Genomic DNA, 27,168 nt, shown 5'->3' with positions numbered 1-27,168 from the left:
TGATGCCTAGCAACTATGAAGATATCACAAGATATAGTGCGGTTAAGCAAGGTGCTAGTTTCAACTATGTGAACACTCAATATTGAGTCAATATCAAGACACCCTTCCTATCTTCGGATGCCGTGGAAGCCACAACGATCAGCGCTCAGCCTCACAAATATCGCCACTGTGGCGGGGTAGACGTACGTAGACTGTATTTGTGAGTCTGTGAGAGTGTGCATACGACTCGGGAAGTATGCACCATTGCCACTAGAGGGCATTAGCCACAATTTGCCACAAAGCCTAATTGGGTAAAGAATAAACACTTTGCAGGTCAATGCTTGCTCCCTTTGTTGTCTCCTTGTCTCGGATGAACCTCTCGAGTATTAGTACTTTCAGATTGCGAATGCCTCGCATCTTTTTACCTGGATAGTAAAAACTGCCGACTTTTCAGGCGGTGAAACAATTTCTGATGCAGAATCCTGCTTTGCTTGGTCCAAAGAACATACTGTTCCCGAATCAATATACCGGTCGAGTTTCTCGTCTTGAGCTGTGGGGTAGCTCCAATGACGTATTATTCTCTCTCCCGAACATGACTCCACTGTTAATGCAGGGACCTCAATTAGGAACAAGTACAGTGCAAGCCGAGCCTTATGAGAATGTCAGTGAATAACTTTGGTAAGGGTTGCGATTGGGCATCAGGAAGTCCAAGATCCTATACGGAACTCAAAGCAAGGAATACCAAATGAGTGAGCACTAAGTAAAGTCCAAGTGGAGAACTCGGGATGCGCTTGACATTATACGGATGATTGGGCATATGGCCTATTTCAAATTGGCCATCAGGTTTTAATTTCCTGGCCGAATCCAGCCGGTATAGGGCAAGGAATAGGAGGTGTCAAGTCAATAGTCCAGATCTGATCATCTCTTCTAGGTCACACACACATACCCACAACGGTATGGAGTCCTTGCAATGGTGAATGTCTCTCTTTTTCCTTGAATTATAGTTATGTCAACGACAAGTGTGGATACATTTTAAGTAGACTAACCAGCATTGGCAAGGCTGTCATTATTAGTCTAGTTGAATCCCGGCCTCGGCCTTTGAAGAACAGTTTCTTTCCCGTCCCTTTCCAGATTCGCTCCTTTCCTTTCTTTTCTTTTTTTACGGAAAATTTGTCCTAACCATGTGTTTGGGCGACGTATGTCTCTTCTGAAACACTACGAAGAGTGCGACAGCACGTTACCTGACCTGACCTATATCGTCATTGACACCTAGGCCCTGACGATCCCTGATTCTTTCTCGTCCTCTCGTGCATCTCTGCTGTTCTTAGCGGAGAACCAATCAAAAAACACAGCAACAATAAAACTCGTAGTTCTCAGCTTACTCTGAGCCGGGAACATAGGTTTCCTGGGAGCTTGTATCGCCAGTGACCGGTTGAAGTCATCGGCCCTGAGAATAGTTCCGTGTCAGAAGGTCATTTGAAGACCCACTCTCTTTGAGGTCCTTGGTCACCAAGACTTTCTTTTTTATTCTGACCATGTGGAAATCTGCAGATCAATGATGGTGATCTTGCTCAGATATCTTGGCGTCGAATGTCTGTCATTTCCAATCGTAGCCACGAAACCTAATTATTCCTTCAAAACAAATACCAGGCAAGAATATAGCTCAGTATGAGTACGAGTCTCACCTCCGGCAGACTAGTGATCATCCTATCCCCATTTCAACTTTTTTCTCTCTTTCCTTAGTTCATTTTTCTTTTTCATTATGGAGAAGAATTACCATAGTGGCCGATCATTGTCACCTTCCCCACCACCAAACAAAGCATCGCAATGGGTGCCTAAACTCAACAGCCTCACCGATCAGCCCTCAGGCCGATCCTTCCTTCGGCCGAAGTACGCCACATGACAATAGTCCCACCAGGATTAAAGTGACGATACCTTGAAATGGTTCGCCGCTTGCAGACGGATAGCGTCGCGGGTCTCGGCGATGGCCCTACCGCAGTATGCAAGGGCTATCACTGCGCGCTGAAACCTATGGGGAATTCTATACCCCTTTAGTGCGGCAAATCAGATACGGATACAGCGCATCCATGTCGTCTCGATGGGACTGTCGAGAGTGCGGGAAAGTCACGGGCATGCTGAAGCTAGGCATCTGCCGTTACAACAAAGGCTGTATAGATATGCTGTTGGTGAGTTTTCCCCTATATAATTTTCCTCATTAAAACGTGTTTGGCTTTAATGCCTTGTTACTTTACCGCGACCGTGATCGTTGTCTTGGGCACTCGTATGTTCTAAGTTGAAATGCCTTGTTTCTCCCGAAGTACTTACTATGCCCTTGCACCAGCCGGGGGGATGTCGTTGAGGGTCTAAGGCACATCCGTCATTTCAAACCGTGCTTTCGTCTAAGACATGTTTTACTCGATCATCGCCGTCCCAATCTGCAGCAACACTGCAGATATGGCGATCGATGCACTGTGATCACTGATAGGACTTTAAATCACCTCTATGGTGATACCGTTGTGCTTCTTGGACGCCTGAGCTTCAGAAGAGAAGAGTACATGGGTTCTCTTTGGCACCACCTATTCTATGTTATTAATCGTATTGCGATGCAGGCTAATCTTTTCATTCTTAGTTGACTATTTACAAGTTAATGGAACCATATCCAACAATTGAACGCGCAATCCATCTCAGTTTGTAAGTTTATTGAAGGTTCTTTCCAAAGAAATCAACCAGCTTGGGACCAGACTCGTTCAAATCATCATAAAGGTCGAAATGGTTCTTGCCCTTCACAACGAACAACTCCTTAGGCTCCTTCGCAGCTTCCACTGCCGTCTTACTGTAGTGAAGCGTCTGCGCCTCACTACCGGCGATCATCAATAGCGGTCTAGGCGCGATGAGGTGCTGGAAGTTGAACGAGTCATAGGGAATCATAAGATCGTAGCTAACGGGGGGCACCTTCTGAGTCGAGCGCTCATGCTTTCCCCTGTCCGTTCCATAGTACGCAGCAGCGTCCTTGAAGAATGGATCCGCATCGTCCGGCACATCCGCCGCATTGAACATGGCGGGAGCCTCGCTGGGAGCACCGCTGGCGACGTTGGTCCGCCAGTGACCGGCAAACTGAAGGGCACCGGTGATAGCTTGGGCATTCTCCTTGTTGTGTTCATGCACGCCTCCGTTGCGTGTCATGCGACCGACGCAGGCAGCACTGACGGTGGCCAGAGCACGGATGCGAGCGTCCGACTGAGCAGCGTAGGATGCGTAGCCGCCCGAAGCGCAAATTCCCAGTACTCCGATCCGCGATGCGTCCACCTGATCCTTCAGTGTTGTCAGGTAGCTGACGGCTGCCTTGATGTCTTCGACGCGCTGGTGGGGGTCTTCGAGGCCGCGGGGCTCACCGGTGCTTTCGCCCTGGTAGCCGGCGTCGAAGGTGAGGGCGTAGAAGCCGGCCTTAGCCAGGGCTTTGGCGTAGTCGGTCGAGGTTTGCTCTTTCACACCGGTCATCGGGTGGCTGACCACCACGGCAGCGCCTTTACGGTCTGGAGAGCCATCTGCTGGTGCGTAGAGGTCACCGCAAATTTTCAGGTGAAAGGATGGGAAGAGGACCTGCGTGGGGGAAGACATGGTGTTGGAGATCGGCTATTGAGTCGGATAGAATTGACTTGGAATTAGTCTCCGGACAAGGAGTTCAGATTGAAGTGAGATTGATAACGATGAAGCTGCAGTTGAATGAGAATTCCTTCGTACGTCGTGTTTGGGGTATTTATAAAACTTCGTTCAGATCGAAACACATGAACGATGAAACCTAACAACTACAATCATGACATATCCAAAGTCCGAAGTATTTCGGCGGAACGTAAACCATTTCGGGCGACGGAATTATTCTTAGGGGTACCTGGTCCTTGTCATTGGCTCGCTGAGTCCTAGGAATAGAGTTAGAATCTGATTTAGCGTCTTTTTAGTCCGATACACTTGTCTTCGGCCGAAATTTTGAGATGATCGGCATGCCGTCGGCCGAAGGAATTAAAAGGTTGATTATCTCCTGATGAGGAATTACACCCACTCCGGAGTTTGAGCGGACATATGGTATGTGCAAAGGGAATAGGATAGAATAGCAAGGAGTTAATAAGAATTCATAATCAAATGATATTTGTCGCTGACGGAACTGTGTATAAGCTGTATTCCCGAAAGCTCCACATTATGCATCGGCGTTATCGTAAGTAGCTTGTGAATAAGTAATGATGGCATTTTAGTCAGTACAACTTGGGTCTTGGTTGCTATTCTATAAGAGAAGTATTGTCATATAAATTTAACTCGTGTTGCTAGGATAGATGGCCAGTTTACCTTCTCTGCTAGTCAACGCAACATAAGAAGCACCTGACTTCACTTCCAAAGTTTATATTTAACAATGTCCTCTACACAATCAAGATATGCCAAAGCCCACGAGTCCCTCGGAGGACCCGGCGATGCACGACCAACCGCATTACAAATCGTCCAGGATGAAAACCGAGTCAACGATCTCACCGACAAGGTGATCATGATCACAGGTTGTTCCTCCGGACTTGGTATCGAGACCGCCAAGGCCCTCTTCCACACGGGAGCAACGCTATACCTGACGGCCCGGGATCTAGGAAAGGCCAAGACCGCATTGGGCGACCTCGTCGATAGTCCGCGAGTCCATCTTCTCCACTTGGATTTGAATTCCTTGGCATCCGTCCGCGCATGTGCAGAAGAGTTCAAATCTAAAGAGAGTACTTTGAACATCCTGATTGAAGATGCCGGCGTGATGGCATGTCCTGAAGGCCGAACAGCCGATGGGTTCGAAACGCAGTTTGGCACAAATCATTTGGCCCATTTCCTGCTCTTCTACCTGCTCAAGCCACAGTTTCTCTCTTCGTCAACCTTTAGTTTCCAGTCCCGATTGGTCGTGGTAGCTTCCAGCGCTCATCGGGTTTCGTCGGTTCATTTCGATAACATCACCTTAGAAGGCGAATATGAACCGTGGAAAGCTTATGGTCAAAGCAAAACAGCAAATATCTGGACGGCTAATGAGATCGAGAGGCGCTATGGCTCACAGGGCCTTCATGCATTTAGTCTGCACCCTGGTGCGATCGCTACCGAGCTCCTTCGTCATGTCTCGGATGAACAGAAATCGGTATGGGACGCCGATGACTGGCTCAAGAAGTACTGGAAGAGTCCGGAACAGGGAGCCGCGACAAGCGTCTGGGGTGCCGTGGCGAGGGATCTAGAAGGCACCGGAGGCAAATATCTGGATAACTGTCAAATCGCATCACCTGCTGACCCGACTAAACGACATGGGCCAGGATATGCTACGTGGGCGTACAACCCGGATGGTGAAGCAAAACTTTGGGCGAAAACCTTGGAATTACTTGAGTTAAAGGACGAGTAGACGTATGCTGTGATTCATTAGACCTGGTTATCGCTTCTGTACAGATGATGCTGCGATATGGGTAGTCAGTTGGCGATTAATTAATGAATTTTGTGTGTCAAGAGAAAACAAAGGTTTAGCACGGAAATTCTAGTAACAAGCAATGCGAAAGCGACCAATGAAAAAAAGCCTGACAATGTAGTGAGGCGAGCTGTATCACTGTGCTGAGATGGTCACACATAAATCCTGTACGTAGTGTTGTAGTAAACAACAGGACAGATATCAAAGAGGGGGTGGAGAGGACGCCGTTATCGGAGCGGTTATCAGGACTTATTTATGACGGATAGACTTCGCATAATACTCTATTGCCAGCAAATCTATTCGTGGATTCAGCATTCCTGATCGCTCCCCCAAACCATAACTGAGATGCATTAGCCGAGAGCTTGGCTGATGATCTTCCACTAAGAGGGCAGGTGTGGGGACACAGCCTCGTTTGAAACTTTTGAGTCGCCTTCGGGGATGAATCATGAATGTATGTACGGCGCGCTAGTGTCTTATCAAGCCCGGGGTAGACATGAGGTAATGATATTACTGAATATGAAATGATATGCGAGGGAGACGTATACTCATGAATCATAGAGTCAGGACGGGGCCCCGCCAGTTACTCCGCATTATAACCAAACACGATGCCGTTTGCACCTAAAGACTTTTTCGGTGTACTGTATAGATGGTTGTTTTAGACGAAGAACAAGGAAATTCCAACATGCTGTTCGAACCGAGTCTTCAACGGAGTCCATTGAATACAGTGTGAGCTCGTGGGCAGAACTATACATTGTAGTCTCATAAATAATGTGCTTCCAGTATATCCTGGCCCCCTAATTAACAATTATTCCGTGGGATTTGGCTACAGTGCAAAGTGGCCTTCTTTTGAATCGGCCAGCGTTGTAACCCTGAAGTTGTATTGGTCGAACCCGACTCGGATTTCCGTATCCGGTATGGAGGCGGAGGGCGGCGCTCCGTGCCGAGAGAAGTGCAGTCGGGCAAAGCAGGACACCTGTTGACAACACAACCTGCTTTCATAATTATTCCGTAGACAGATTGACAGGTATCCCTTTGCCGTGAATAAATCCCCGTCTTTGTTGGACGGGGTTAGAGGGTCGCCTGACCCTCACCCCACGTTAAACTAAATTGGAGCGTGCGGTGTAGCACGTCCCGCCTTTAGCGAGAGGAAATCCCTATTCATACTTTTTTCGGAGAAATGTCTATGCATATCAAAAGAGGAGGGAGCGGTTTGTAGTCCATGCACTCCCGACCGATTGGTCTGAGCGTTGAGGGGGGGGAGGAAGTTAGTAGGTAAATGTGGTCAGATACTGCAACCGGTTAGTATTTACTGATAAGGTACGGAGTAGTTAGTGAGTAAAATGATCAGATAAGAGATTCGATGGGAGGAGCCTGTGGGGCCTCCAGGGACGCCGCTCGAATGAGGATTAGCGGGACACACGTGAGCCGGCACTTTGGATCGCGACTGGAGGGTTTGCCGGTCTTGGCAATGATCATTTCATGATACAGTACAATGTACCGATTGAGATACAACCATGAGGATTCCAGATGTTAACGATCCCAGGGGAATAGAATAGGAATGTACACTGAGTATGCTACACAGTATTGATGCCCGACTCTTCTTCCGATATCGTTCCATAAATGGATCATCTAAAAATTTCGAGCCACGAGGATTTCCCGGAACCAAAAGCGGACTGGCGGGGGGCGGGTTTCCGCCGATAGATAACGGGCAGATTGTGATGACCATAAAGTATCGAATAACACACCCGAAGTTCGGACGTTAACCAGCGCAGTGGTGCCGGCCTTCCGCTTAGCCGCCTAGTCTCTACCTTAATTCATTCAACGAATCATCGACTCGAATGGCCCCTCCACTCCTACTGTCCTCCCCCGTCGGCCATTCCCACCCTCTTTCTCGTCCGACTCCGGCTCAAGTGCTCGCCGCTCTCCGCTGACATCTGTCCGGACATAAATTCCCTTCCCTTCTCGCCTCAATCTCTTCTCTTTTTCTTCTTCACTGCTCCAGACATCTCTCTCCCTCTCTCATTCTTAAATATCCTTAACTCGTCTTTGACTCCAGTCAATTGACACTTTTTGCCACCGGCTGCTTATCGATACCTGATAAGCCCCTCACCTTCACCTTCACACATTTTCTCAATAAGAGACCCAAATCAAATTCAAGATGTCCAACCTTCCCATTGAGCCCGAGTTCGAGCAGGCCTACAAGGGTATGTATTCTGAAATCTCATCTCTCATTGAGAGGTCTTTGTCGGATTGTGTCTAACAAAATTTTCCAGAGCTCGCCTCTACCCTTGAGAACTCCACTCTCTTCCAGAAGAACCCTGAGTACCGCAAGGCTCTCGCCGTTGTCTCCGTCCCCGAGCGTGTCATCCAGTTCCGTGTCGTCTGGGAGGATGACAACCACCAGGTTCAGGTGAACCGTGGTTTCCGTGTTCAGTTCAACTCCGCTCTCGGTCCCTACAAGGGTGGTCTTCGTTTCCACCCCTCCGTCAACCTTTCTATCCTCAAGTTCTTGGGTTTCGAGCAGATCTTCAAGAATGCTCTCACCGGTCTGAACATGGGTGGTGGTAAGGGTGGTTCTGACTTCGACCCCAAGGGCAAGTCCGACAACGAAATCCGCCGCTTCTGTGTTGCTTTCATGACCGAGCTCTGCAAGCACATCGGTGCCGACACTGATGTTCCTGCTGGTGATATCGGTGTCACCGGCCGTGAGGTCGGTTTCCTTTTCGGCCAGTACCGCAAGATCCGCAACCAGTGGGAGGGTGTCCTCACCGGTAAGGGTGGCAGCTGGGGTGGTTCTCTGATCCGTCCCGAGGCCACTGGCTACGGTGTTGTCTACTACGTGGAGCACATGATCAAGCACGCTACCGACGGCAAGGAGTCCTTCGCCGGCAAGCGCGTCGCCATCTCTGGTTCCGGTAACGTCGCCCAGTACGCCGCTCTCAAGGTCATCGAGCTTGGCGGTTCCGTCGTCTCCCTCTCCGACAGCAAGGGCGCCCTGATCGTCAACGGTGAGGGTAGCTTCACCCCCGAGGAGATCAACACCATCGCCCAGATCAAGGTCGACCGCAAGCAGATCTCCGAGATTGCCAGCACTGAGGCTTTCGCTTCCAAGTTCAAGTACATCCCCGGTGCCCGTCCCTGGACCCACGTCGGCAAGGTCGACATCGCTCTCCCCTCTGCTACCCAGAACGAAGTTTCCGGCGAGGAAGCCCAGGCCCTCATCGACGCTGGCTGCAAGTTCATCGCCGAAGGTTCCAACATGGGTTCCACTCAGGACGCCATCGACATCTTCGAGGCCCACCGTGAGGCCAACAAGGGTGCTTCCGCTATCTGGTACGCCCCCGGTAAGGCCGCCAACGCCGGTGGTGTCGCCGTCTCCGGTCTCGAGATGGCCCAGAACTCTGCTCGCATCAACTGGACCTCCGAGGAGGTCGATGCTCGCCTCAAGGGTATCATGGAGGACTGCTTCAAGAACGGTCTCGAGACTGCTATCGAGTACGCTACTCCTGCTGAGGGCGTCCTTCCTTCCCTTGTCACCGGTAGCAACATTGCTGGTTTCACCAAGGTTGCTGCTGCCATGAAGGACCAGGGTGACTGGTGGTAAACATTCTGCGAATGTTTTTCCTAAGTCCCCTTCTTTGATTCACACTCCCATTGATACCTCTTGTTTATGATGATGATCCTTTTGGTTCTTTTGCCTGTTTAAGCGCGATTGGTTGATAGAGGCGCCGGTGTTCTTGCTTGCCTTTTATTTTTTATCATTATGACTTTAGACATGGTTTGATGCCTTGCACATAATCATGATTTATGAATGAAAAAATATTATTTAAACTCAAAATTTATCCTTCCAATTCTCGTGCCAAAAGTATCATAATTGTTTGGTTTTGTAGTCTGCCCCATAAAGTAATCTGACTGGAGAATGGTACTAAACTACACCTACACTTTGTACAAATGACTCTTTCATTAACCAGAGTACCCCGATTTACTTGACAATTTTCTCAATGTCAATCAAACAGGATTAAATATCTCATAAATGTAAGTGTGGTTGGTGCATATACATTGGACAACACATTTCGTACATCAAGCGAGCAAAATTACATGATTCGATTAAGGCAACTAGACTTTTCCGGTGCATCTGTATTTGTCCTAACTGGGCACGAACAAAGGCATACATAGCTTCTCTATAACAATGCATTAGAACCGGAGGGGATAAAAAAAGAAGAAAAAGGAAAAAAAAGACAAGATTGAATGAAGAGAACGTGGATCAATCAGGCCATATCCTCCTTCACAGCTTGACTCGTCACCTGCACAGGCGTCACTGGCTTAGTGCGCTTTCTCATCCCAAGTAAAGAAAGGCCCAGAGCAACAATCCACTCAGACCATAGAATGGGTAGGGCTCGGTACAAGTGCGGGTTACAACCATCGGTCCAAATCTGAAGTAGGATCTCATAGAGCTCGTGGGCAGGGAAAACATAGCCCAACCGGTAGAACCCGGGGGAGAGTTCAAAAGGGCCGATACTACTTGAGACATTGAGGATGATCCAGGTTAACATGAAGAAGGACATGAACTGCATCGGAATGAATGCTGTGGCGGCGTCGATGATCAGGAAGTTTAGGTGCATGACTAGCCAGATTGCCATCCATGTCAATCCAAATTGATCGGACGTGGCGTTCCAATCTTCCCGGAATGCCCAGATGTAGCCACTCATACAGAGGGAGGCGATGAATGTATAACAAATGGAGATAATCAGCCGGAGAACCATATTCTGTTTTAGCGAGAGGCTGGAGAAGATCTTAAACTGCGCAGAGATACCGTTGAGCGCCATGAGAAAAAAGAATTGTTGCAGAATGGGCATGACCATGGAGACAGTGTTATAGTAAAAACGGACTCCTTGAGCCATAGGCTGGAGATCAATTGAAGAGCTTGAGATAGGGTCAAGCACAGTTTTGGCGATGTATGGGTCGGAAATATTGGCGGTTGATAAAATCGTAGTCCCATTCATTTGATCATAAACACCGCCTGTACCCTGGACGAGCTGAACCAGCATCGAATACACGCTTTGGGCATAGGCGGAGTATTTGGCCCCATTCCAGATATAAGTCAATGCTTGGGAGTTATTGTACACCCTAGCAGCTTCTGGGGAAGAAAGTGCCGTGGCTAGGCGGGCGGAAGCATTTGCTTTGGAATATATGGCACCCCAGTAATGACCTTTGCAAACGGCATTTCGCACATCCTGCTCCGTGGGGTATTCGGTTATGGGATGTCGCTGGACGGTTGGAAATGACGGGCCTTTCATTTGGTCGTACGCTGTCATGACGGACTGGCCAATCACGTCCTGATCGTAATCCACAAACAAAAGCTTCATAGTGCTGTATCGAAGGGAGTCATGATAGGCGGTACCATACAGATAGCACATGTTCGCGAGAAACAGCAGCTGGAGAGTAATAAACGCCCCTCCAAGCGCACCGAGAAATGGTTTTGGCAGCTGCATGTCGGTAGCTGGAGGATTGAGATGTTGCCGGAATGATTGATGATGGTATTGGTTCTCCCGTCAAACAGAAGCAAGAAGTTGAGCAATCTAGAATCAACTTCTTAAGATACAATGGGATTGTTATCAGAGAAGAAAAACGAAAGAAAAGCACCAACTAGGGCCGGGGGAATGCATGGAGGAATTTCCCCTGATATAGCCCATGGATTTGCCATCGATAATCCGATGTCCGACATCCGAGCGGATGATTCACCGAGCTGTAGATTATATCCTGATTTGCGTCTTAATAAGTTTTCCTTTTCACCCCAAGCATGATCCCAGGCCCTGAGTGCCATTGGACCCACTGTATTAAAGCAACAGGGGATGATTTTCTTAGGGCAACCTCCATGCCCGATTAGCTAAGCGGACAGTATTCGATAATCGGACTGCACGTTAATGGGGCACCAACCTAAAGATCACCTCGTTAGTGAAGCTACTAGCGACAAGAAAAGGTCCCGTTCTCTGCCGGTAATCCGACTTCGAGCAAGGAGCCGGAAGTGTACTGTATCAAGTCCACAGTTGCTGGTTACGACGATCGTAAATCTTCATCAGAGAAGACAAGAAGCTGTGGTTGGAATTAGGACGTTTCAATGCTTTGTTTATTCATATTATCTATTTGTGGTCATGTTTTCAGTTAGCAGAAAGAAGAACGGAGTATCAGGACATACTCTGGAGTAAAATATATGTCCCCTGCCCTGCTCATAGCTTCCAGCCATAACGTGTCCATATCCCTGTTAGATTTAGTCATGGGCAATACAACGTAAAAATCAAAATGAGAAACCCCACCCTCAGATGATGATCACTGCCCATCGATCGCAGTGGAGAAGAATTTCATGCTGTATACCTGGTCCTTATCACTTCCGAGAGAATATATAATGCGCCCGAGGTTCGTTCATAAGATGCTGAAATTCCCGAGAATATTCTCTCGGATGAATCCATTTCTTTAGACCTCCTATCTTTTCTTGGCCCTTTTATTGTGCTCAATATGCCCATCAAAGTAGTCGTTGTTGGCGCCGGTCTCGCCGGCCTGGGTGCTGCAATTTCGTTGAGCCGTGCAGGCCATGAAGTTCAGGTTTGACGATCCCTTTCTTGCTGTGTATCCTGTGCTGTCTTGGAAAGTAGAGTTGGCTGATCCTATTCATAGGTTATTGAGCAATCGGGTTTTCTAAACGAAGTTGGGGCTGCTATCCATGTGGCGCCCAATGCCACCCGAATTCTCAAGGCCTGGGGATGTGATTTAGAAAGTTTACATCCCGTCCACTGCAACAAATTACAAGTGTGGGATGCCTCAGGGAATCTTGTGTGGACGCCAGTTGTGAGTTGCTGCTAGTGTACTTGTTCTTCACTGGCGTAGCCGTGGATTAACAGGAAGGCTAGGTGACAAAAGAGCGCCAGATGGCCCTAAATACAACAGATGAATGGTTGTTGACCCATCGAGTTGACCTGCATAACGCCCTGCGCACCGCAGCCACCAAGGAGGTTAATGGTCGCAAAATCAACCTCCGCCTCTCTTCGCGTGTATTATCGGTGGTATGTCATTGTGCGCCCGTTATGGCCCTGATTGTACTACTGAAGGCGTTCACTGATCTCACATTTTCCACTCACAGGATGCAGAGGCCGGCGAAGTAGTCCTCGAAGATGGTACCAAATACCTCGCTGACCTAGTTGTAGGGGCTGACGGTATCCATGTGGGTTGTCCTTCAAGCATCACGTTTTACATAACCTAGCTGTATATTTACTCAAGTTATCCAATGCTGCCAGTCCCGCACCGTTCAGGCTATCATCGGCGAAAACAAAGGACGCCAGAGCACCGGTCAAAACTGCTTTCGTTTCTTGGTGCCCATGGAAAAGATACAGGCCAATCCACTAACTGCTGCGCTTATGGCAAAGACGGGCATTGATGGCGTGCATGCCTTCGCGGCGCATGACCGACGCATCGTGGTTTATCCCTGCCGGAGTGGTCAGTTGCTGAACGTGGCAGGCATTCACCCTGCCGGCAAAGAGACGAACGCCAGGGATTCATCGTGGCTTGATGGGGGCAGCTTGAGCCAGTTGATGGAGACCTATCAGGACTTTAGCGAAGAGCTTCAGGAGATGTGTCGTCTTGCCGAAGATGTGAAGCTGTGGAGCCTGGCTTCGCGCAGTCCAGCTCCCACGTTCGTGAGAGGCAAGTTGGCTTTAATCGGAGATGCCGCGCATCCCATGCTACCTCGTATGTCTCTTGCAACCCTGCATTCTCTTTCCATTTGTTCCATCTTACATGCTAATCGGGTGCGCCGCAGACCAAGGACAAGGCGCTGCTCAAGCATTCGAAGATGCGGTGGCGCTTGGTGGAGTGATGACAGAGGATATGACCATAGAGCAGATCCCGCAGCGTCTGGAATTGTACAACAAAATCCGGTATAAGCACGCGGTGACCGTGATGCTGATGTCCAAAACCCACGATGAGCGACGGGCGGAGATGTTGGAAGAGCTCCGCTCCTACGTGGCTGACGCGGAGGTCCCTAAGGATATGTTCGCCTTCACTTGGCCGTCAGATCCAATTGGGGAGGCACATCGACTGGTACAGGAAGCCAGGGATAGACAGAACGGCCCGCGTTTCTACGAGAATTGAGCTTTATATGGAATGAATATATTTGACTGCAACGCTGGTGGGTTAACTTCCATGTAGAGGCATTGTGCCGGGGATACTCGTATAATTGATAAGAAAGCAAGAAGAGAGGAAGTGAAGCAACATGCTCTGTAGATGTCTTACAATTATTTTCATTCCTTACAACGGTCACGTTACTCGGGGTTGATTAGCTAAGCGGCTCTGTATCAAAGAACTAACTAGTTAGTTAACTAACTAACCTACATTGCAGGTCATTAGGTGATTAATGCGCCCTTAACTAAGGGGTAAAGAAAGCCTTTAGTATTGTTTTGTTTTTTTTTTTTTTGTTTCAATTTCTTGACCATTGGCTCAGTGATAAGTCAAATAACAGTCAGCCTGTATTAGAGCCAAGTAATTTCGATCGATATGCCTAACGACCCAGTTCCCAGAAAGGTAACGGCCTGTGATGCGTGCTACAAACGAAAGGTACATCCATTCACACTATATACTACTGGGATTTACAACTGCCTTGGATCAGATCAAATGTGACCGCGTTGGTTCCCAATGTAATTGGTGCCTCCATCATGACATGAACTGCACGTATTCATCAGATTTGCGTTCGAAGAGACGACGTCAGGATAGCAGGTATAAATAGACCCTGCTTCGATCTCCGAGAAAATTGTCTATGACCAAGTTTGAAACTTATCCTTCATAGTAGGCAAAGAAACAGTTTGATCGATCGCATTCGACGCATCGATGAACGCAGAGCAAAAGCTGGAGCGATAGGTTTGTACTTTCGCCCATCACCTTTTACATTTTCGTCTTATCCTTTCATACTTTGGATCGCCTACTTACTTGCTGATGAAGAAAGACCACCTGAAAAACAGCCTGTCCACTTAGAGCAAGCATATCCGTTACTGCCATCTCCCAGGATCATTCACTTTGCCGGTTGGAAGATTGGAAATATTGCTCCTCAGATAGGGGTACCGAATCTCCTCCCTGAGGGTCTTCGCTGGATTGAATCAAGGACCGGAACCGTTATCCCTCTTCCAAATCTTTGTCATGCTCCATGGGAGAAGCCACCCCTATCCTATGTATCCCCTGACTTAGATGACGTCCATGAGGTCGCGTCAACACCTTCTGGGCTTCCCGCACGGACAGTACTGAAGCGGTACCTGGACGTATATACATCATCGGCCATTCACACAATCTTTCCTGTCATCAATTCATCACTCTTCTCCCAGACGATACGTGCAGCCTATATGCTGCCTGGACACAATAAGAAAACCCATTGCCCTAGTTCAAGAGCATGCATATTCGCTTTCCTGGCATTGGTTTCTAGTTTAGATCATCTTGCCACTCGTTGTACAGCCCCCAAACCACCTCCTATTCCTCGAGACGAGTATGTCATGAAGGCCCAGGCCCTTTTGTCAGCTTTACTTCAAGAACCACTCAACTTGGATGCATTACAAACGGCTCTTCTACTGGTACTGCCATCCATTCCATTGTGCTTTTTCAATTCTCCACATACAAGGAGCATCAACCTTCAGGCTGGGAACCTGCGCTAATTCATTCATTTCTGATCGATCCCCAGTCAATACTAGGGATACTCACCGGTGAATTGCAAACAGCAACAAATTATAATTCGATCGCATCACGTTTCATTATTGCTTTGGGAGCTCACACAATGAGAGATCCATGCGCGGTGCCGGAACCTGCCGTCGGCGGCTCCAGAGACAAGGAGACTAGGAAACACCTTCGCGGCCTTTTCTGGCTCTGCTACGCCCTTGACAAGGATTTTTCGTTGCGTACTGGGCAGAGCCACTGCCTCAGGGATGAAGACTGCGATCTCCAACTACCACCCGGTTATACTGAGAAACTGCACTCCGGGATGAGATATTCCTCGATGGGAAATGCGCGCGGCCTTCTGTTTCCCATCGATCTACGGCTCAGCATGATCAAGTCTCAAATTTACACCGCTCTCTACTCCCATCGTGGACTACAGAAAAACGACGCTGAAGTCATCCGATCAATTCGGGAGCTAGACGAAGAGTTAGAACTCTGGAGAATGTCAATGCCCTCAAATCTGAGACCCAAACTATCATTCGCAAAAGAGAACTCCGAAGACCAGCGAGTGGACACCATGTATCTTGTGCTGACGCATTTAAACTACTACTTCTGCGTTAATATAATTCACCTCGCCGGAAGTCGATGCGAAGCGTGGCGTTTGTCTTCCACGCCGGCAGGAATGATGGACGGACTTCGCTTGAGTCTGACTCTCTCCGTGGAAGCTAGTCGGTCCCTTTTACTATTTTTGAATTACTCTGAGTCCCTTGTGAGCGTAGGGAGCTTTTGGTAAGAGACCTACGTGTAAAGCTTGGCTTTCGTCCTTATTATACCAAGTACACACAGCGTTCTTCTAACCTCCCATTGGCCCTCTAGGACTCTCCTTTTCTATCCCATGTCAGCGATGCTCACGATTTTCTGCAACTTGCTGGAAAATCCACGTGCCGAGAGCGCAGCAAGTGATACGCAACTCCTGGCAGTAGCAGAGCACACGACTGAACGGGTCTTCCTGAGACAAATTTCTCGAGCTGACAAAGCCGCCCATTTGCAAGCTATCACCGGATTTATCTTTAGTCTTCGAGATCTTGCCCAGCAGGCGGTTCACCAAGCAACCAAAGAATCTGGTCCATCCTAATTCGTGTTTGAAGCGTCTCGATAATGGTCTGGGTGAGCGCTGGCTACATGAGGAGCGCTTTGCGATATCTTACGATCTAATGTGTGATGGTCTTGGATATATTACCTCTCGATTCTCATCCTCAAAGTCCTAGGGTCATGTAACTCAGATATATACACGAGACTTCTTATCCCGTCCATTGATGATTCCTCTATATGCTATACAATTCATCTGTCGGGCCCTCAATTGATAGAGGGATCAATAACGTCACTCAAAGACTTTGGGCATATACAGCTATCGAAGTATTACTCCAGGTCTCGGTCCAACTAACCAATACATGCGTACAGCGCATTGGTCCAGCCCAAGAGGTATCCTGTATAAGTATACCTAAACATTTTGCCCTCAACGCCTCGCTGTGCCAAGATAACAAGAGCAGACCGTAACAGTCAATTAAATTGTATTATCGCGAAATAGGGTATCATATAAGAAGAAGCATCTCAAAGAAAAAATACAGTCGAAAGCGACATAAGCATTACGATTCGGGCCAAGGGGCCAAGTCATGTTGAAGGCCGCCGTGCGCTGCTGAACGAGGATGCCCATTATTAGCCAAGTCGGGCTGAGATGAGGATTGGTCAGAAAGGGTAACCGCGGGTAGTAGGTCCGACAGAACGCTTCGCCGTCGTGAATAAACCCCACCTATAGAAGGGTTTTCCTTCTCCCGCTGGACAATATTGGGTTTCGGGCGGTGGCGACGTGGGCGGCGGAGGTGTTCGTTTGGTACTGGGTCAACCTGCTTCTTTGCAGCAGGCACTAGGTTCAAGTATATGGGAAAGATGGCACCAGCGCAGAAGACAGCAACGAGGACACTATATGAGAATGACATGCCCCCAGCGAGGCTGGCTGCATATTGTGCGAACGGAAAGCAGGCACCTCCGCTGATCGCCGTCGTCAGAAGGGTTGCAGCGGTCTTTGTATGTTGGCCTGCGCCGCGGAGAGAGATGGCAAATATGATGCTGAATGCACCACTTTCAAAAAGGTAGACCATGAGACCCATGGCAACCGCCGCAACTCCCGTCGTTTTCATGCATAGTATGGAGAAAACTATCATTCCAATGTACGATATAAGTAAAATCCATCGTGGCTTCAAGAACCATTGCAGAAAGGCGGCAAGGAAACGACCAACCGCAAAGATAGAATGAGCGATGGTCAAATAATCAAAGGAGCTAAGGCGAGAACTGTATCTCGATAAGTGAACGTCCAGGATTATCGAAGTAATTCACCAACTTACCTGGGATAGACATCTTCGACGAACATGGTGAAACTTTGCGAAATTATTTCCTGTCCGGCGACGTAGAAAAATTGTGAAAACACCCCCAGTCCTAGGGTTAACCAGACCACAGGAATTCCGGCGACCTGGGTCATGTTGTCGCTTCGACGCCGGTTCGCTAGCTCCTGAAGATCTTCATCTGACGCCTCTGGGATTGGTAGGTAATAGAAAGCCACAGCCAGAAGCACGTCAAATAATGCAATGCCAAGATAAGTCCATTGAACGTCAACCAGAGAAGAAACATCGGTCACTTTTTTGAAAAGGACCTTTTTCGCTAAAAGCGGTGAAACAACGCTTCCTACCGCTTGGACACCCTGCGAGATATTCAATCGAATCTCCGAATTCTCTAGGGGCCCACACAGCGCTATGAATGGGTTGGCTGCGGTTTCCAATACTGCTAATCCAAAGCCGACAATGAAGTTAGAGACGATAAAGGCAGAGTACGAAGTCAGGACAGCCGAGGGCCAAAATATCAAAGTGCCGCAAGCGTAAATACACAGTCCTGTGATGAAAGTCGACTTGAACCCCCAATGTTTCAGCACCGTGCGGCCCACCAGCGGTGGACCTATGAAATACCCCCCAAAGTAAACAGCGTTCAGGCCCAAGGATCGCCAGGAATCTAATCGAACAATATCCTGAAATTGTGCGTTGAGAATATCCAGCAACCCGTAAGCGAACCCCCACAAGAAAAACAAGATCGTGGTTAGGGAGATCGGCGCAATGGATTCCTTATTACTGAGCTTCAGCATATTCGCTGGTTTCTTCATGTTGACAAAGTCGAAGAAGGTGATGCTAGGCAGGTATGAGGTAGTGGTGATGGTTGTATTCGCTTCCGCATCTTGAGGTGGGTCACTGGCCATCAAGAACTCCCTCATATCTATTGGACCGTTCGCCTCTCTCTGACTAGCACTGCTACCACTGCCTGACGGAGAGGACTTACTATGGTTAGCAGACTGCGAACGTCGTCGCATGTTGGGACCTGGGACAGTTGGAAGGGGTGCGGGTTCAGCAATATCTGGGATATCCGGAATATCCAAGGGGCCAACCGTAGGCGCATCTGGCACAGTCGTGCTATCGTCCGTGTCCCGAATCATCTTTGGGACGATTCGCGCTACTAAAGGCTTGAGACTTGGCACACAGGCACACATAACCGACACATTGACCTCGACCACTGACCACATGAACGAAAGAGAAGCATACCCTTATCAGGTCAGCATGGGACGTAAAAAAATTGGGTTGGGGGATACAGCCATGTCACACATACAATTCAAGTCGTCGCCGCTTGCATCCTGCAGGTGAATCTCTCTGAGCAAGATTTGGCGCGATGTAGCTGCATTTTGAAGGTAGGCAATGCGGATAACATCAACTACTGCGACGAAGAAACCAAAGCTAAAGGTGATGACAAGAATGATCTTCTGTTTCCGCGGAAGACGCATTTGAGTTAAGATGGGGTTTGGCAAGAAGAGAATGGCTAGATCGGTAATGATGTTCACGGGAGAGGAGGAGAGGTATAGAGTGAGGATATCGGTACAGTGTGCATTCGGGGCCAGGGGATAGGAAAAGGCCGCTCCAACGGGACGACATTGAAAGACGTTGACCAGTGTGAGGGCCAATCCGGCAGCATTCACGACGAATAGAGTCACATAGTTTGCGCAACGGAAAACCCTTTCCCCTTGGGTTAGAGTGAGGTAGAAGACGAGGATGGAGGTTTTGACGGCCATCAACGCGGGGTTCTATTGAATCAGCAATCGGAGCCCACCGGACCTGAGCTGACAACTCACATATAGCACAGTGAATGCATAATTGGCTCGATTGAGGCTGTACCGGTCACTAAGAGCTATGTCGTTATCATGGAGGCCCAGGCCTTTTCTCGTGGCATAAAATAGGGAGAATGAGAAGCCAAAATCGATGACCTGTGCAACGTCAGCCATTGCTTTCACCGTTCAACTATTCTTTTCCCCCACGCGACGACGCTCGAACCCCAACATTCGTATGCAACCGACGGGCGAGACACCAGACATACCCATGCCAACAACATCAAATAGTCATGTAGTCCGACTTTCTTAACGATGAAAACCCGTGAGACGAAGCGCAGTGCCACAAAGACAGAGGCGATGACGAAGAAGACAATGGACACGACCAGTACTTCCGGCCTGCGGTCTTCCATGGTGGGCGACCGCGACCACAGCTCACGTAGTCTCGTGTGAACTTCGGAGATCGCAGAGTAACAACCCAGGAGCGCTCACGACCATTCAAAACTTATCGCGAGAGAATCCGATAGAGATGTAAGCGTTGATTCTCGAGAGTGAAACGGCTCCATGGTCACCGAATGCGGAAGGATCGAAGGAAGGACGACGACATCCCCGATGACGATAAACTGACCGAGTAGAATGTGTGTGTGTGAGTGTGACACGCAGACTCGGAAGCTGTTGGAGGGGCGAAGGAGGAGGCTAGAAAGACTGGATGAACGGTTATTGATCTTGACAATAATAATAAAGATCGATTTCGCCGAAGAAATCCGCCAAAAGAAGGGTCTACCGAGCAGTCGTAAGACAATGGGAACTTGCAGGGAGCCAAAACGTCAGAGAAGGAGGAAAAAAGTTGACGATGAGGAGAAAGCGGAGAAAAGAAATTGTGTGGTTCGGCGTGGGTCTTCTTTCACCCAAGGGATGAGATCCTGCGTATTTTTATTTGTCTTCAATAGTTTGCGGCCTCCTCACGAAGGCGACTATGATTGGAATATCAATTCGCCATGCGAATTTCTGGAAACTTGACTGGGTAAGCCGTGAGAACTTCTTTATACTCCGTGGAGGGTAAAAAGGAAGCAAGCGGCCGATCCATGTCAGTCACGTAGGATAAGAACAGTATGTACAGGACATACACTTCTTGTTCTGTACACCTGATTTAAACTTGCACTTCATCCGTTCTGGTTTCGGTATTCTTTCTGTTTTTCCCTTCTGTCAGCTCGTACCTTCTGACTCAGCCAACCTTTTTTTCTTAATTTATTTTCGCTTCATCCCTCGCATGCATGCAACCCAATCCGTAGAGACGGGATTCTCCATCTCTTCCGCCCCCATAACATTCTTGGGATCAAGATCGAAGTTCACCTGCTTCATACCTGCTCCACGCATAATACGAATAAGTATGATTATAATCTATCCCATACAGGGGGATCTACCGTGCAGTTGGGGACGTGCGACAGATAATAAACTTATTCACACGCAGGAAACAAAAATAGTACGCAGTTGGAAACAGTTTGAGGAATCGTTCTTGGCATCCTGAAAGGGACAATGCCTCGGCTTGCAAATCAGTACCCATCTGTCGATCAGATCTATTGATGAGGATCTTCCAAAATCACAGAGACATTTACGACTGCCTGAAGAATGAAGTAACGCTGTCCATGCACATTGATCCCCCATAGTTCGACTAACTCTCGCTAACGCTTGACTAGTGACCATCGTGGCCATTCTCCACCCTGACAGGCGTTGTTTTCTTGACTAAAATCTGGGTGCGGAGAACGCTACGGAGCCTACCGCTTGCTCACGATGCAACCCAAGCCATCACATGGGCTCGTCTCCCCTCAATTGCCTTGAGTTCGACTCCCTGCCCGAGGGAATAGGCCAAAATGGAACGTCCCATTCTTCAGGACGATCAGTCGGCTTCCGACGGGAAGCGCTGCCTCAGGGGCTGGACGTCCTTGCGAGTCTCCGCTATAAAGCTGGCAGGTTCTACTCCATTTCATGGACAGGAATTGAGATAGCGGAAGATAGGCTGCAGCTTGGTCAGCGATCTTGACCTCGTATCAAACTAGGGACATGAGACCAGCTTTCTTCCTTGCGGCCCTGGCCTCCCTGGCTAGTACTCATGCTAATCCTGAGGCCGACTTGGCTGGCTCGATCTGGGATGATTTCAAAGGAGCAGTCACCTGTGCTGGCTGTGAGGTATGTCGGATAGACATCAAACTATCCATGGAAGGCAAGATGGGCTGACTCTCGAAGGGCCTGCTCGGGGCACTCAAACTAGTAGCCGGTCTGGGTCAAAGTGCATTGGAACATGTTGTGACCGACGCGTGTAAGTTGGCAGGGGTAAGTAAAGGCTTTGAAAAGAGTTCATAAAGAGTGAAATTCTAAACGGATGTCGGTTAATGCCTCACGTCAGATCGAGGATGACGATGTCTGTGAGGGCGCAATCAAAGAAGAAGGCGCGGCCGTGTATTACGCCCTGAAGAATCTGAAGGTCGGCTCGCATACATCCAAAACCTTCTGCTCAAGTATTGCCGGCCTGTGCGATTACCCTGACGTTCGGCCATACAACCTCACATTCCCCGTAGCCAAGTCCTCGGTCACTCGTCCACCCCCGAGTGGCCAGTCTCCGATCCGTGTCGCACACATTAGTGACACGCACGTTGATTTGCAGTACACCCCCGGAGCCAATGCACAATGCACCAAGCCTATTTGCTGTCGTAGTTTCACCCCGGAAGACGCCCCCGGTAACGCCTCAAGCCCCTGCGGGCTCTGGGGTGACCATCACTGTGATCCTCCACTTCGTCTCGAGGACTCCATGATGGACGCTATCGCGGCCCTCAATCCAACGTTCTCCATCTATACGGGTGACGTTCCCCCACACGACATCTGGCTTGTGAACCAGAGCTCAGTCCTGCAGAGCTTCAACTCCACCTACTCCAACCTGGGGAAACTGGGCGTCGTCTACGCGGCCTTGGGAAATCACGACGCAGCCCCAGTCAACCTCTTCCCTTCGGACAAAGTCCCGCCCTCTCACAACCCCCAATGGGCCTACGATGCCCTGGCCAGCGACTGGTCCAACCTCGTCGAGGGTTCACCTAGCTCAACTACCAAACACGGTTCCTACTCCATCATCCACCCCAATTCCAACCTCCGCATCATCTCCTACAACAGCGTCTTCTACTACAAATACAACTTCTACGCATTCCAGGAACCAATGGAATACGACCCGGACAACCAACTCCACTGGCTCATCTCCGAGCTGCAAGCCGCCGAGACCGCCGGCCAGCGCGTCTGGATGATCGCTCACATCCCCACCGGCAACACCGACACCCTGCACGACTACTCACACTACCTCGATCAGATCATCAACCGCTACAGCGCCAGCATCGCCGCCCTCTTCTTCGGCCACACTCACACTGACCTCTTCCAAATTTCGTACACCAACTACACCGCCCGCACCGCCGACTCTGCCACCGCAATCGGCTACGTCACCCCATCCATGACCCCGGACTCGGGCGCCCCAGCCTTCCGCATCTACGACATTGACCCCGTCACCTTCGCTGTGCTCGACTACACTGTCTACACGGCCGACATCAACAGCACCGATTCCCCCAACACCCCACCTAAATGGGTCAAATACTACTCCGCCAAAGAAGCCTACGGCTCCCTTCTGACCCCACCCGTCACCGACCCCAATGTTGAAATGACCCCCTCCTTCTGGCACAAGGTCACAGCCCAAATGGAGAAGGATGACTCCGTCTTCCAGGCGTGGTGGTCGCGCACCACGAGAGGTTACAATGTCACGGAGTGCACGGGGGAGTGTGCAAAGAATAAGATTTGCTCCCTGCGCGGCGGAGACGCACAGTTCAACTGCGAGGGTCCGGGGACGCCGTTTAGTATTACGAAGCGGAGTGATGGTGTAAACGAGGTGCATGTGGAGAGGCCCTTCTGTGAGGATGCAGTGTTGGCGAGGATTGTCGGGGGGTTGGCGCGGAAGGGTGTCGATGCGGAAAAGTTTGTTCGGGAGAAGGCGAAGCTTTATGAGAAGGCTTAAGTTGACTGGGGAAGGATTCAATCTCTGTGTGACGTTGTTGATATCTTGTCTTGGTATATATAATGTTGAGTGTCTAATGATCCACCTTCGGAAGCATTAACTTTAGGACTCTCTTTAGAAAGGATCTACTTATGCCATGGCATAGGATCCGGAGTATATAGCGAGAAAGAAACCAAGCGTGACCTGATGGTCTCTGTATTACCCTACTTGTTTGACTAGTGAAGGAGTCTACGGTGGACACATGTCAGGCGCATGTGTGGAACTTGCAATAAACTTTTTATCATTGTTCCCGAACCATTGCTACCTAATGCGCATCAGATCGAATACCCGATTCCATCCAAGTTGCAATGCGCCAATCCCAGTGTCGTGGTATCATGTCATGGACCAGATGCGTCCTGCGTGCTGCTTCTTGTGCGTCGAATGTAAATGTGGTTTTAAATAACCCGAGAATATCTATGAACATAGCTCAAATACTCCAGGCGGAGCAAACTGTGTAAAATATGTATGAAAACGAATGTGAAGAAGGTTAAGAAGAGAAAAGGGGGTATGGATATCGAAGAAGCGAAGTAACAAAAAATCAAAGAGTCAACAGAAGAAGCTAGCACTCAACGCATTTACTCAATGAACCACTCAACATCGAAGAGGCGGCCCGCATCTTCGGAAGCCACCAAACCGAACATGTGGCGCGACACGTCAATGGAGGTGCTGTCGCAGCCCATGCACTTGTCAACGACCTTGCCGGAAGCGACCTTGCCATTGTAGCGCATGGTCACCATGCGGCCGCAGTCGCTGTCCTTCATCATGCCGACGGGAAGGGCCAGGACGTCCTCGGTGCTGCCATCGTTGGTGTATCCACAGCTGCTGGGGGCGAGGGAAGAAGTGGCAGTGTCGTAGAAGGTGGTCTGACCCTTGCACGGGGAGTCTTTGGAGCAGGTGCCGGTGTATCCGCTACTGCTACCGCTGGGGCTGCTGGCGGTAGGTTGAGGGGCAGCAGAGGTAGTGCTAGACGAAGTCGGGACCACGACAGGAGGGTTGCTGGTGGTGGTGGGCTCTGGCTGCTCGGTAGGTTCCGGCTGTTCGGTAGGCTCCGGAGTGGGAGTAGCAGAGGTAGTAGACTCAGCCGGGGTGGGAGTCCAAACCGGCTGGATGGTTGCAGATTGCTGGGGCTCGGGGGCCTCACTCTCGTGAAACTCGCCAGGAACCTCAGCGGGCTGGGAAGGCTCAGGAGTTACGACGGGAGTGGAGGACGCAGGAACAGAGACAGTGGGCTGAGCTTGAGTCTGGACAGGTCGGTCGGTGGTGATGGTCGTGGTGACCGTCACGGTAGTCCATTCAACGGTAGTGCGGGTGTTCACGACAACATCCTGGCGCTTTTGCACAGGAGCGGCCGAGGCGAGGGCGGCAAAAAGGGCGCCGGCGAGGGCGAGAGTCTTAGCCAGAGGAGCCATTGCAGATATGATTGATTGATCAGAAAAAATGATATTTTTACTTTTCAAGGAAGGTTGTGATCGGCGAGCCGACGACGAAGTCAATTGAAGGAATGATTTCAATTTAACCAACTGCACAGCAGATTGGGGAAGTGAATGAACACTCAAAAAGAATGAGAGTGTTGTTGAAGGAAGGAACGACAGAAAGCTGTCTGAGAAAGAGAGAGAGAAGACTGTGGGTAAAGAGAGGGAGAGAGGAGAGAACAGGTAAGGGAGGGAAGACGCAAGTATTTAAACGAGGGTGCATGGATGGGAATTGGTGACTTCCCTACTCGGGCAGGTACGACTAGTCCCGTCTCGTATAGGAACAACTAGCAGAGATACTAGTCCTTCCTTTGTCTCTGTGTGTTTCTTTTCTTTTTTAATTTATTTATTTATTTTGATTTTTAATTCTATCTTATTAGTTAGAATTTTACTTTTACATTTTTATTTTTCATTCGAAATCATTGGCATGCACAGTGGACTGTTCAGGAACCCAGCGAATGAATATCCATCCGATGCAAGTGGATCTTTTTCTAAGCCCCGGACCCACGGCACAGCTCGTGAACCCATGGAACATATTAATTACTACTACGGTTATGGCTGTAATGCTCACTCACACTGGCTCCAAATCTGCCCACTTTTAATTAATAGTACTCGGTTCCACTCGCCCTGAACCTCAACCGTTGGATTGGGATGATCTCAACTTTTGGTTTGTCTGATTGGGACGGCCCGACAGTTTTCCTCTTTCTACCAAGGCATGTACTCGGAGTATGTATGTATACTGTGATCGCTCCCCTTGCGCATTGATCTGGAAAATCCAGAAAAACAAAACAAAACAAAACAAAAGATAGATCCATGCGCAAGTGACTAAAGCTACATGCCACATGTATCCATTACTTCCTCACCGGCACTTTTGACCTGTCATCCCCGACCGGATGACGTGTGGTTCATGACCCAAAAAGCAGAGTAGAGTCAATTGAATTCAATTCAGGTACCCGCTCTCCAAATAATTTCCATTCTGTGCAAATCTCAATTGATTGGCAGTGCAAGATTGGCGCCGGTGTTACACCATGTACGGTCTATACCCCTTTGAGGGATGATTTCGCTACTAAATCTCGTCTAGCTCAGTTTAGTGTAGGCTTGGTATTGAGTTTAGGTTTTTTTTTACTGCCCCCTTACGGTCTTTTTTGATCCAGGGGGATCAGCACTCGCTCGCTATCCGAAATGACGATGGTACCTGAACCTCCGCCACACTCTTTGACTTTCACACCTATTTCCGGTGTGGCTTTGCCCTCGTGTCAAGAGAAAGAGATACTATTAAAGAAAAAAAGATAAAAAAAAAAACTGAAAAGAAAAAAGAGGCATTGTCAACCTTTTCCCATGACCCTTTATCCTGGAGTCTTACGGAGGATGAATAGTCGCCCCCAATAACCAACCGATGTATTGAAGACATTCATGCGTCAACTGTCTTGGACCAAGAATCAACGATTGAGGCGAAAGGAAGCGAGCAGAGATTGACTCAACCCTGTCAGCAATACATTGTGACGTGGATACGTGGTTGTCAATGCGCCGTCCAATATCATTCTTTCCCGACAACACACTGTCTCCTCTAATGGCTTGATGTAATTCGTGAATACCATCGGACCCTCCGAAAGTCCAGACCTTCTTCTTTCTAAGCTATATTCGTTGTAGTATGGAAAGTGGAAAGAAAAGATGCAACCCTAATGGGGCGTTTTGACTCCGTCGTCTTCATCCCCCACCCGTGCGCTGGACTTAATCGACTCGGTTCTTTCAGGTACAAAACGCCACCCGCAAGATAACATTCCTCCCACGCCTCCGTAGAGCTTTTCTTTTGGAGGTGGAGAGACCGTGTTGGACAAAGAGGGGAGATTCTGTGTCCCTGCATGGTTTCATAGCGATTCAGACCAGAACTTTCGACTTCGGCTTACGATATCTACAGCTGAGTGGGTGAAAAGAAAAAAAAAAAATAAATAAAAAATAAAAAAAGAGGAGAACCTGGGTCGACGTCGGCATCTATCCTGTCATCGAGTCCTCTCATGCATGTATGCCTTGTTAGAATCAGATGTTGTTCTGTGGACACCGCGAACTCCACCAGTCTAGGCCCTAATCCTGGGCCAGATTTAATCTATCTTCGCCGATGAATTGAATCTGGTCCCTAGCCCTATGTTATCGGTCCCTAAAGATTAGATGGGAATTACCGAACTCATAATATCCACTTTAGAAGCATAGACAATACTATACTAATAAAATACTATAATAAATCAAAATGAAAATCACAGAATACCCTCGTACAAAGCCCCTGCATGTCACA

At 49.0% G+C, this 27,168-nt stretch overlaps 8 protein-coding genes across 8 annotated transcripts; 4 read left to right on the top strand and 4 right to left on the bottom strand.

Annotated features, from left to right (window-relative positions):
* Positions 1–2,676: 2,676 nt before the first annotated feature.
* AO090023000925 (alpha/beta hydrolase) lies at positions 2,677–3,597 on the bottom strand (the record flags this gene model as incomplete). The annotated part of the gene is made up of 1 exon (XM_001821369.3): positions 2,677–3,597. The coding sequence occupies one exon, from the start codon at positions 3,595–3,597 to the stop codon at positions 2,677–2,679; it is 921 nt and encodes a 306-aa protein (XP_001821421.1).
* Positions 3,598–4,381: 784 nt separating this feature from the next.
* On the top strand, positions 4,382–5,383 carry AO090023000924 (uncharacterized protein; the record flags this gene model as incomplete). The annotated part of the gene is made up of 1 exon (XM_001821368.1): positions 4,382–5,383. The coding sequence occupies one exon, from the start codon at positions 4,382–4,384 to the stop codon at positions 5,381–5,383; it is 1,002 nt and encodes a 333-aa protein (XP_001821420.1).
* Positions 5,384–7,601: 2,218 nt separating this feature from the next.
* Positions 7,602–9,047, top strand: AO090023000923 (glutamate dehydrogenase; the record flags this gene model as incomplete). Its single annotated transcript, XM_001821367.3, has 2 exons — positions 7,602–7,647; positions 7,717–9,047. The coding sequence occupies 2 exons, from the start codon at positions 7,602–7,604 to the stop codon at positions 9,045–9,047; spliced, it is 1,377 nt and encodes a 458-aa protein (XP_001821419.1).
* A 664-nt stretch (positions 9,048–9,711) lies between these two features.
* AO090023000922 (SNG1 family protein) lies at positions 9,712–10,935 on the bottom strand (the record flags this gene model as incomplete). Its single annotated transcript, XM_001821366.1, has 1 exon — positions 9,712–10,935. One exon carries the CDS (start codon positions 10,933–10,935, stop codon positions 9,712–9,714), a length of 1,224 nt encoding a protein of 407 aa, XP_001821418.1.
* A 1,431-nt stretch (positions 10,936–12,366) lies between these two features.
* AO090023000921 (uncharacterized protein) lies at positions 12,367–13,585 on the top strand (the record flags this gene model as incomplete). Its single annotated transcript, XM_001821365.3, has 4 exons — positions 12,367–12,501; positions 12,579–12,659; positions 12,733–13,183; positions 13,254–13,585. The coding sequence occupies 4 exons, from the start codon at positions 12,367–12,369 to the stop codon at positions 13,583–13,585; spliced, it is 999 nt and encodes a 332-aa protein (XP_001821417.3).
* Positions 13,586–16,773: 3,188 nt separating this feature from the next.
* Positions 16,774–19,735, bottom strand: AO090023000920 (putative MFS monosaccharide transporter; the record flags this gene model as incomplete). Its single annotated transcript, XM_023235827.1, has 5 exons — positions 16,774–17,476; positions 17,530–18,769; positions 18,833–19,301; positions 19,350–19,481; positions 19,592–19,735. The coding sequence occupies 5 exons, from the start codon at positions 19,733–19,735 to the stop codon at positions 16,774–16,776; spliced, it is 2,688 nt and encodes an 895-aa protein (XP_023090811.1).
* A 1,648-nt stretch (positions 19,736–21,383) lies between these two features.
* AO090023000919 (PPN1 endopolyphosphatase family protein) lies at positions 21,384–23,367 on the top strand (the record flags this gene model as incomplete). Its single annotated transcript, XM_023235826.1, has 2 exons — positions 21,384–21,509; positions 21,727–23,367. The coding sequence occupies 2 exons, from the start codon at positions 21,384–21,386 to the stop codon at positions 23,365–23,367; spliced, it is 1,767 nt and encodes a 588-aa protein (XP_023090810.1).
* A 614-nt stretch (positions 23,368–23,981) lies between these two features.
* On the bottom strand, positions 23,982–24,815 carry AO090023000918 (uncharacterized protein; the record flags this gene model as incomplete). The annotated part of the gene is made up of 1 exon (XM_001821362.3): positions 23,982–24,815. The coding sequence occupies one exon, from the start codon at positions 24,813–24,815 to the stop codon at positions 23,982–23,984; it is 834 nt and encodes a 277-aa protein (XP_001821414.1).
* Positions 24,816–27,168: the final 2,353 nt, after the last annotated feature.

Source organism: Aspergillus oryzae, chromosome 3 (genome assembly GCF_000184455.2).
Source record: "Aspergillus oryzae RIB40 DNA, chromosome 3".
Lineage (NCBI taxonomy): Eukaryota > Fungi > Ascomycota > Eurotiomycetes > Eurotiales > Aspergillaceae > Aspergillus > Aspergillus oryzae.
The sequence above is the reverse complement of the archived record's forward strand: the minus strand, read 5'-3'. Positions and strand labels throughout refer to the sequence as shown.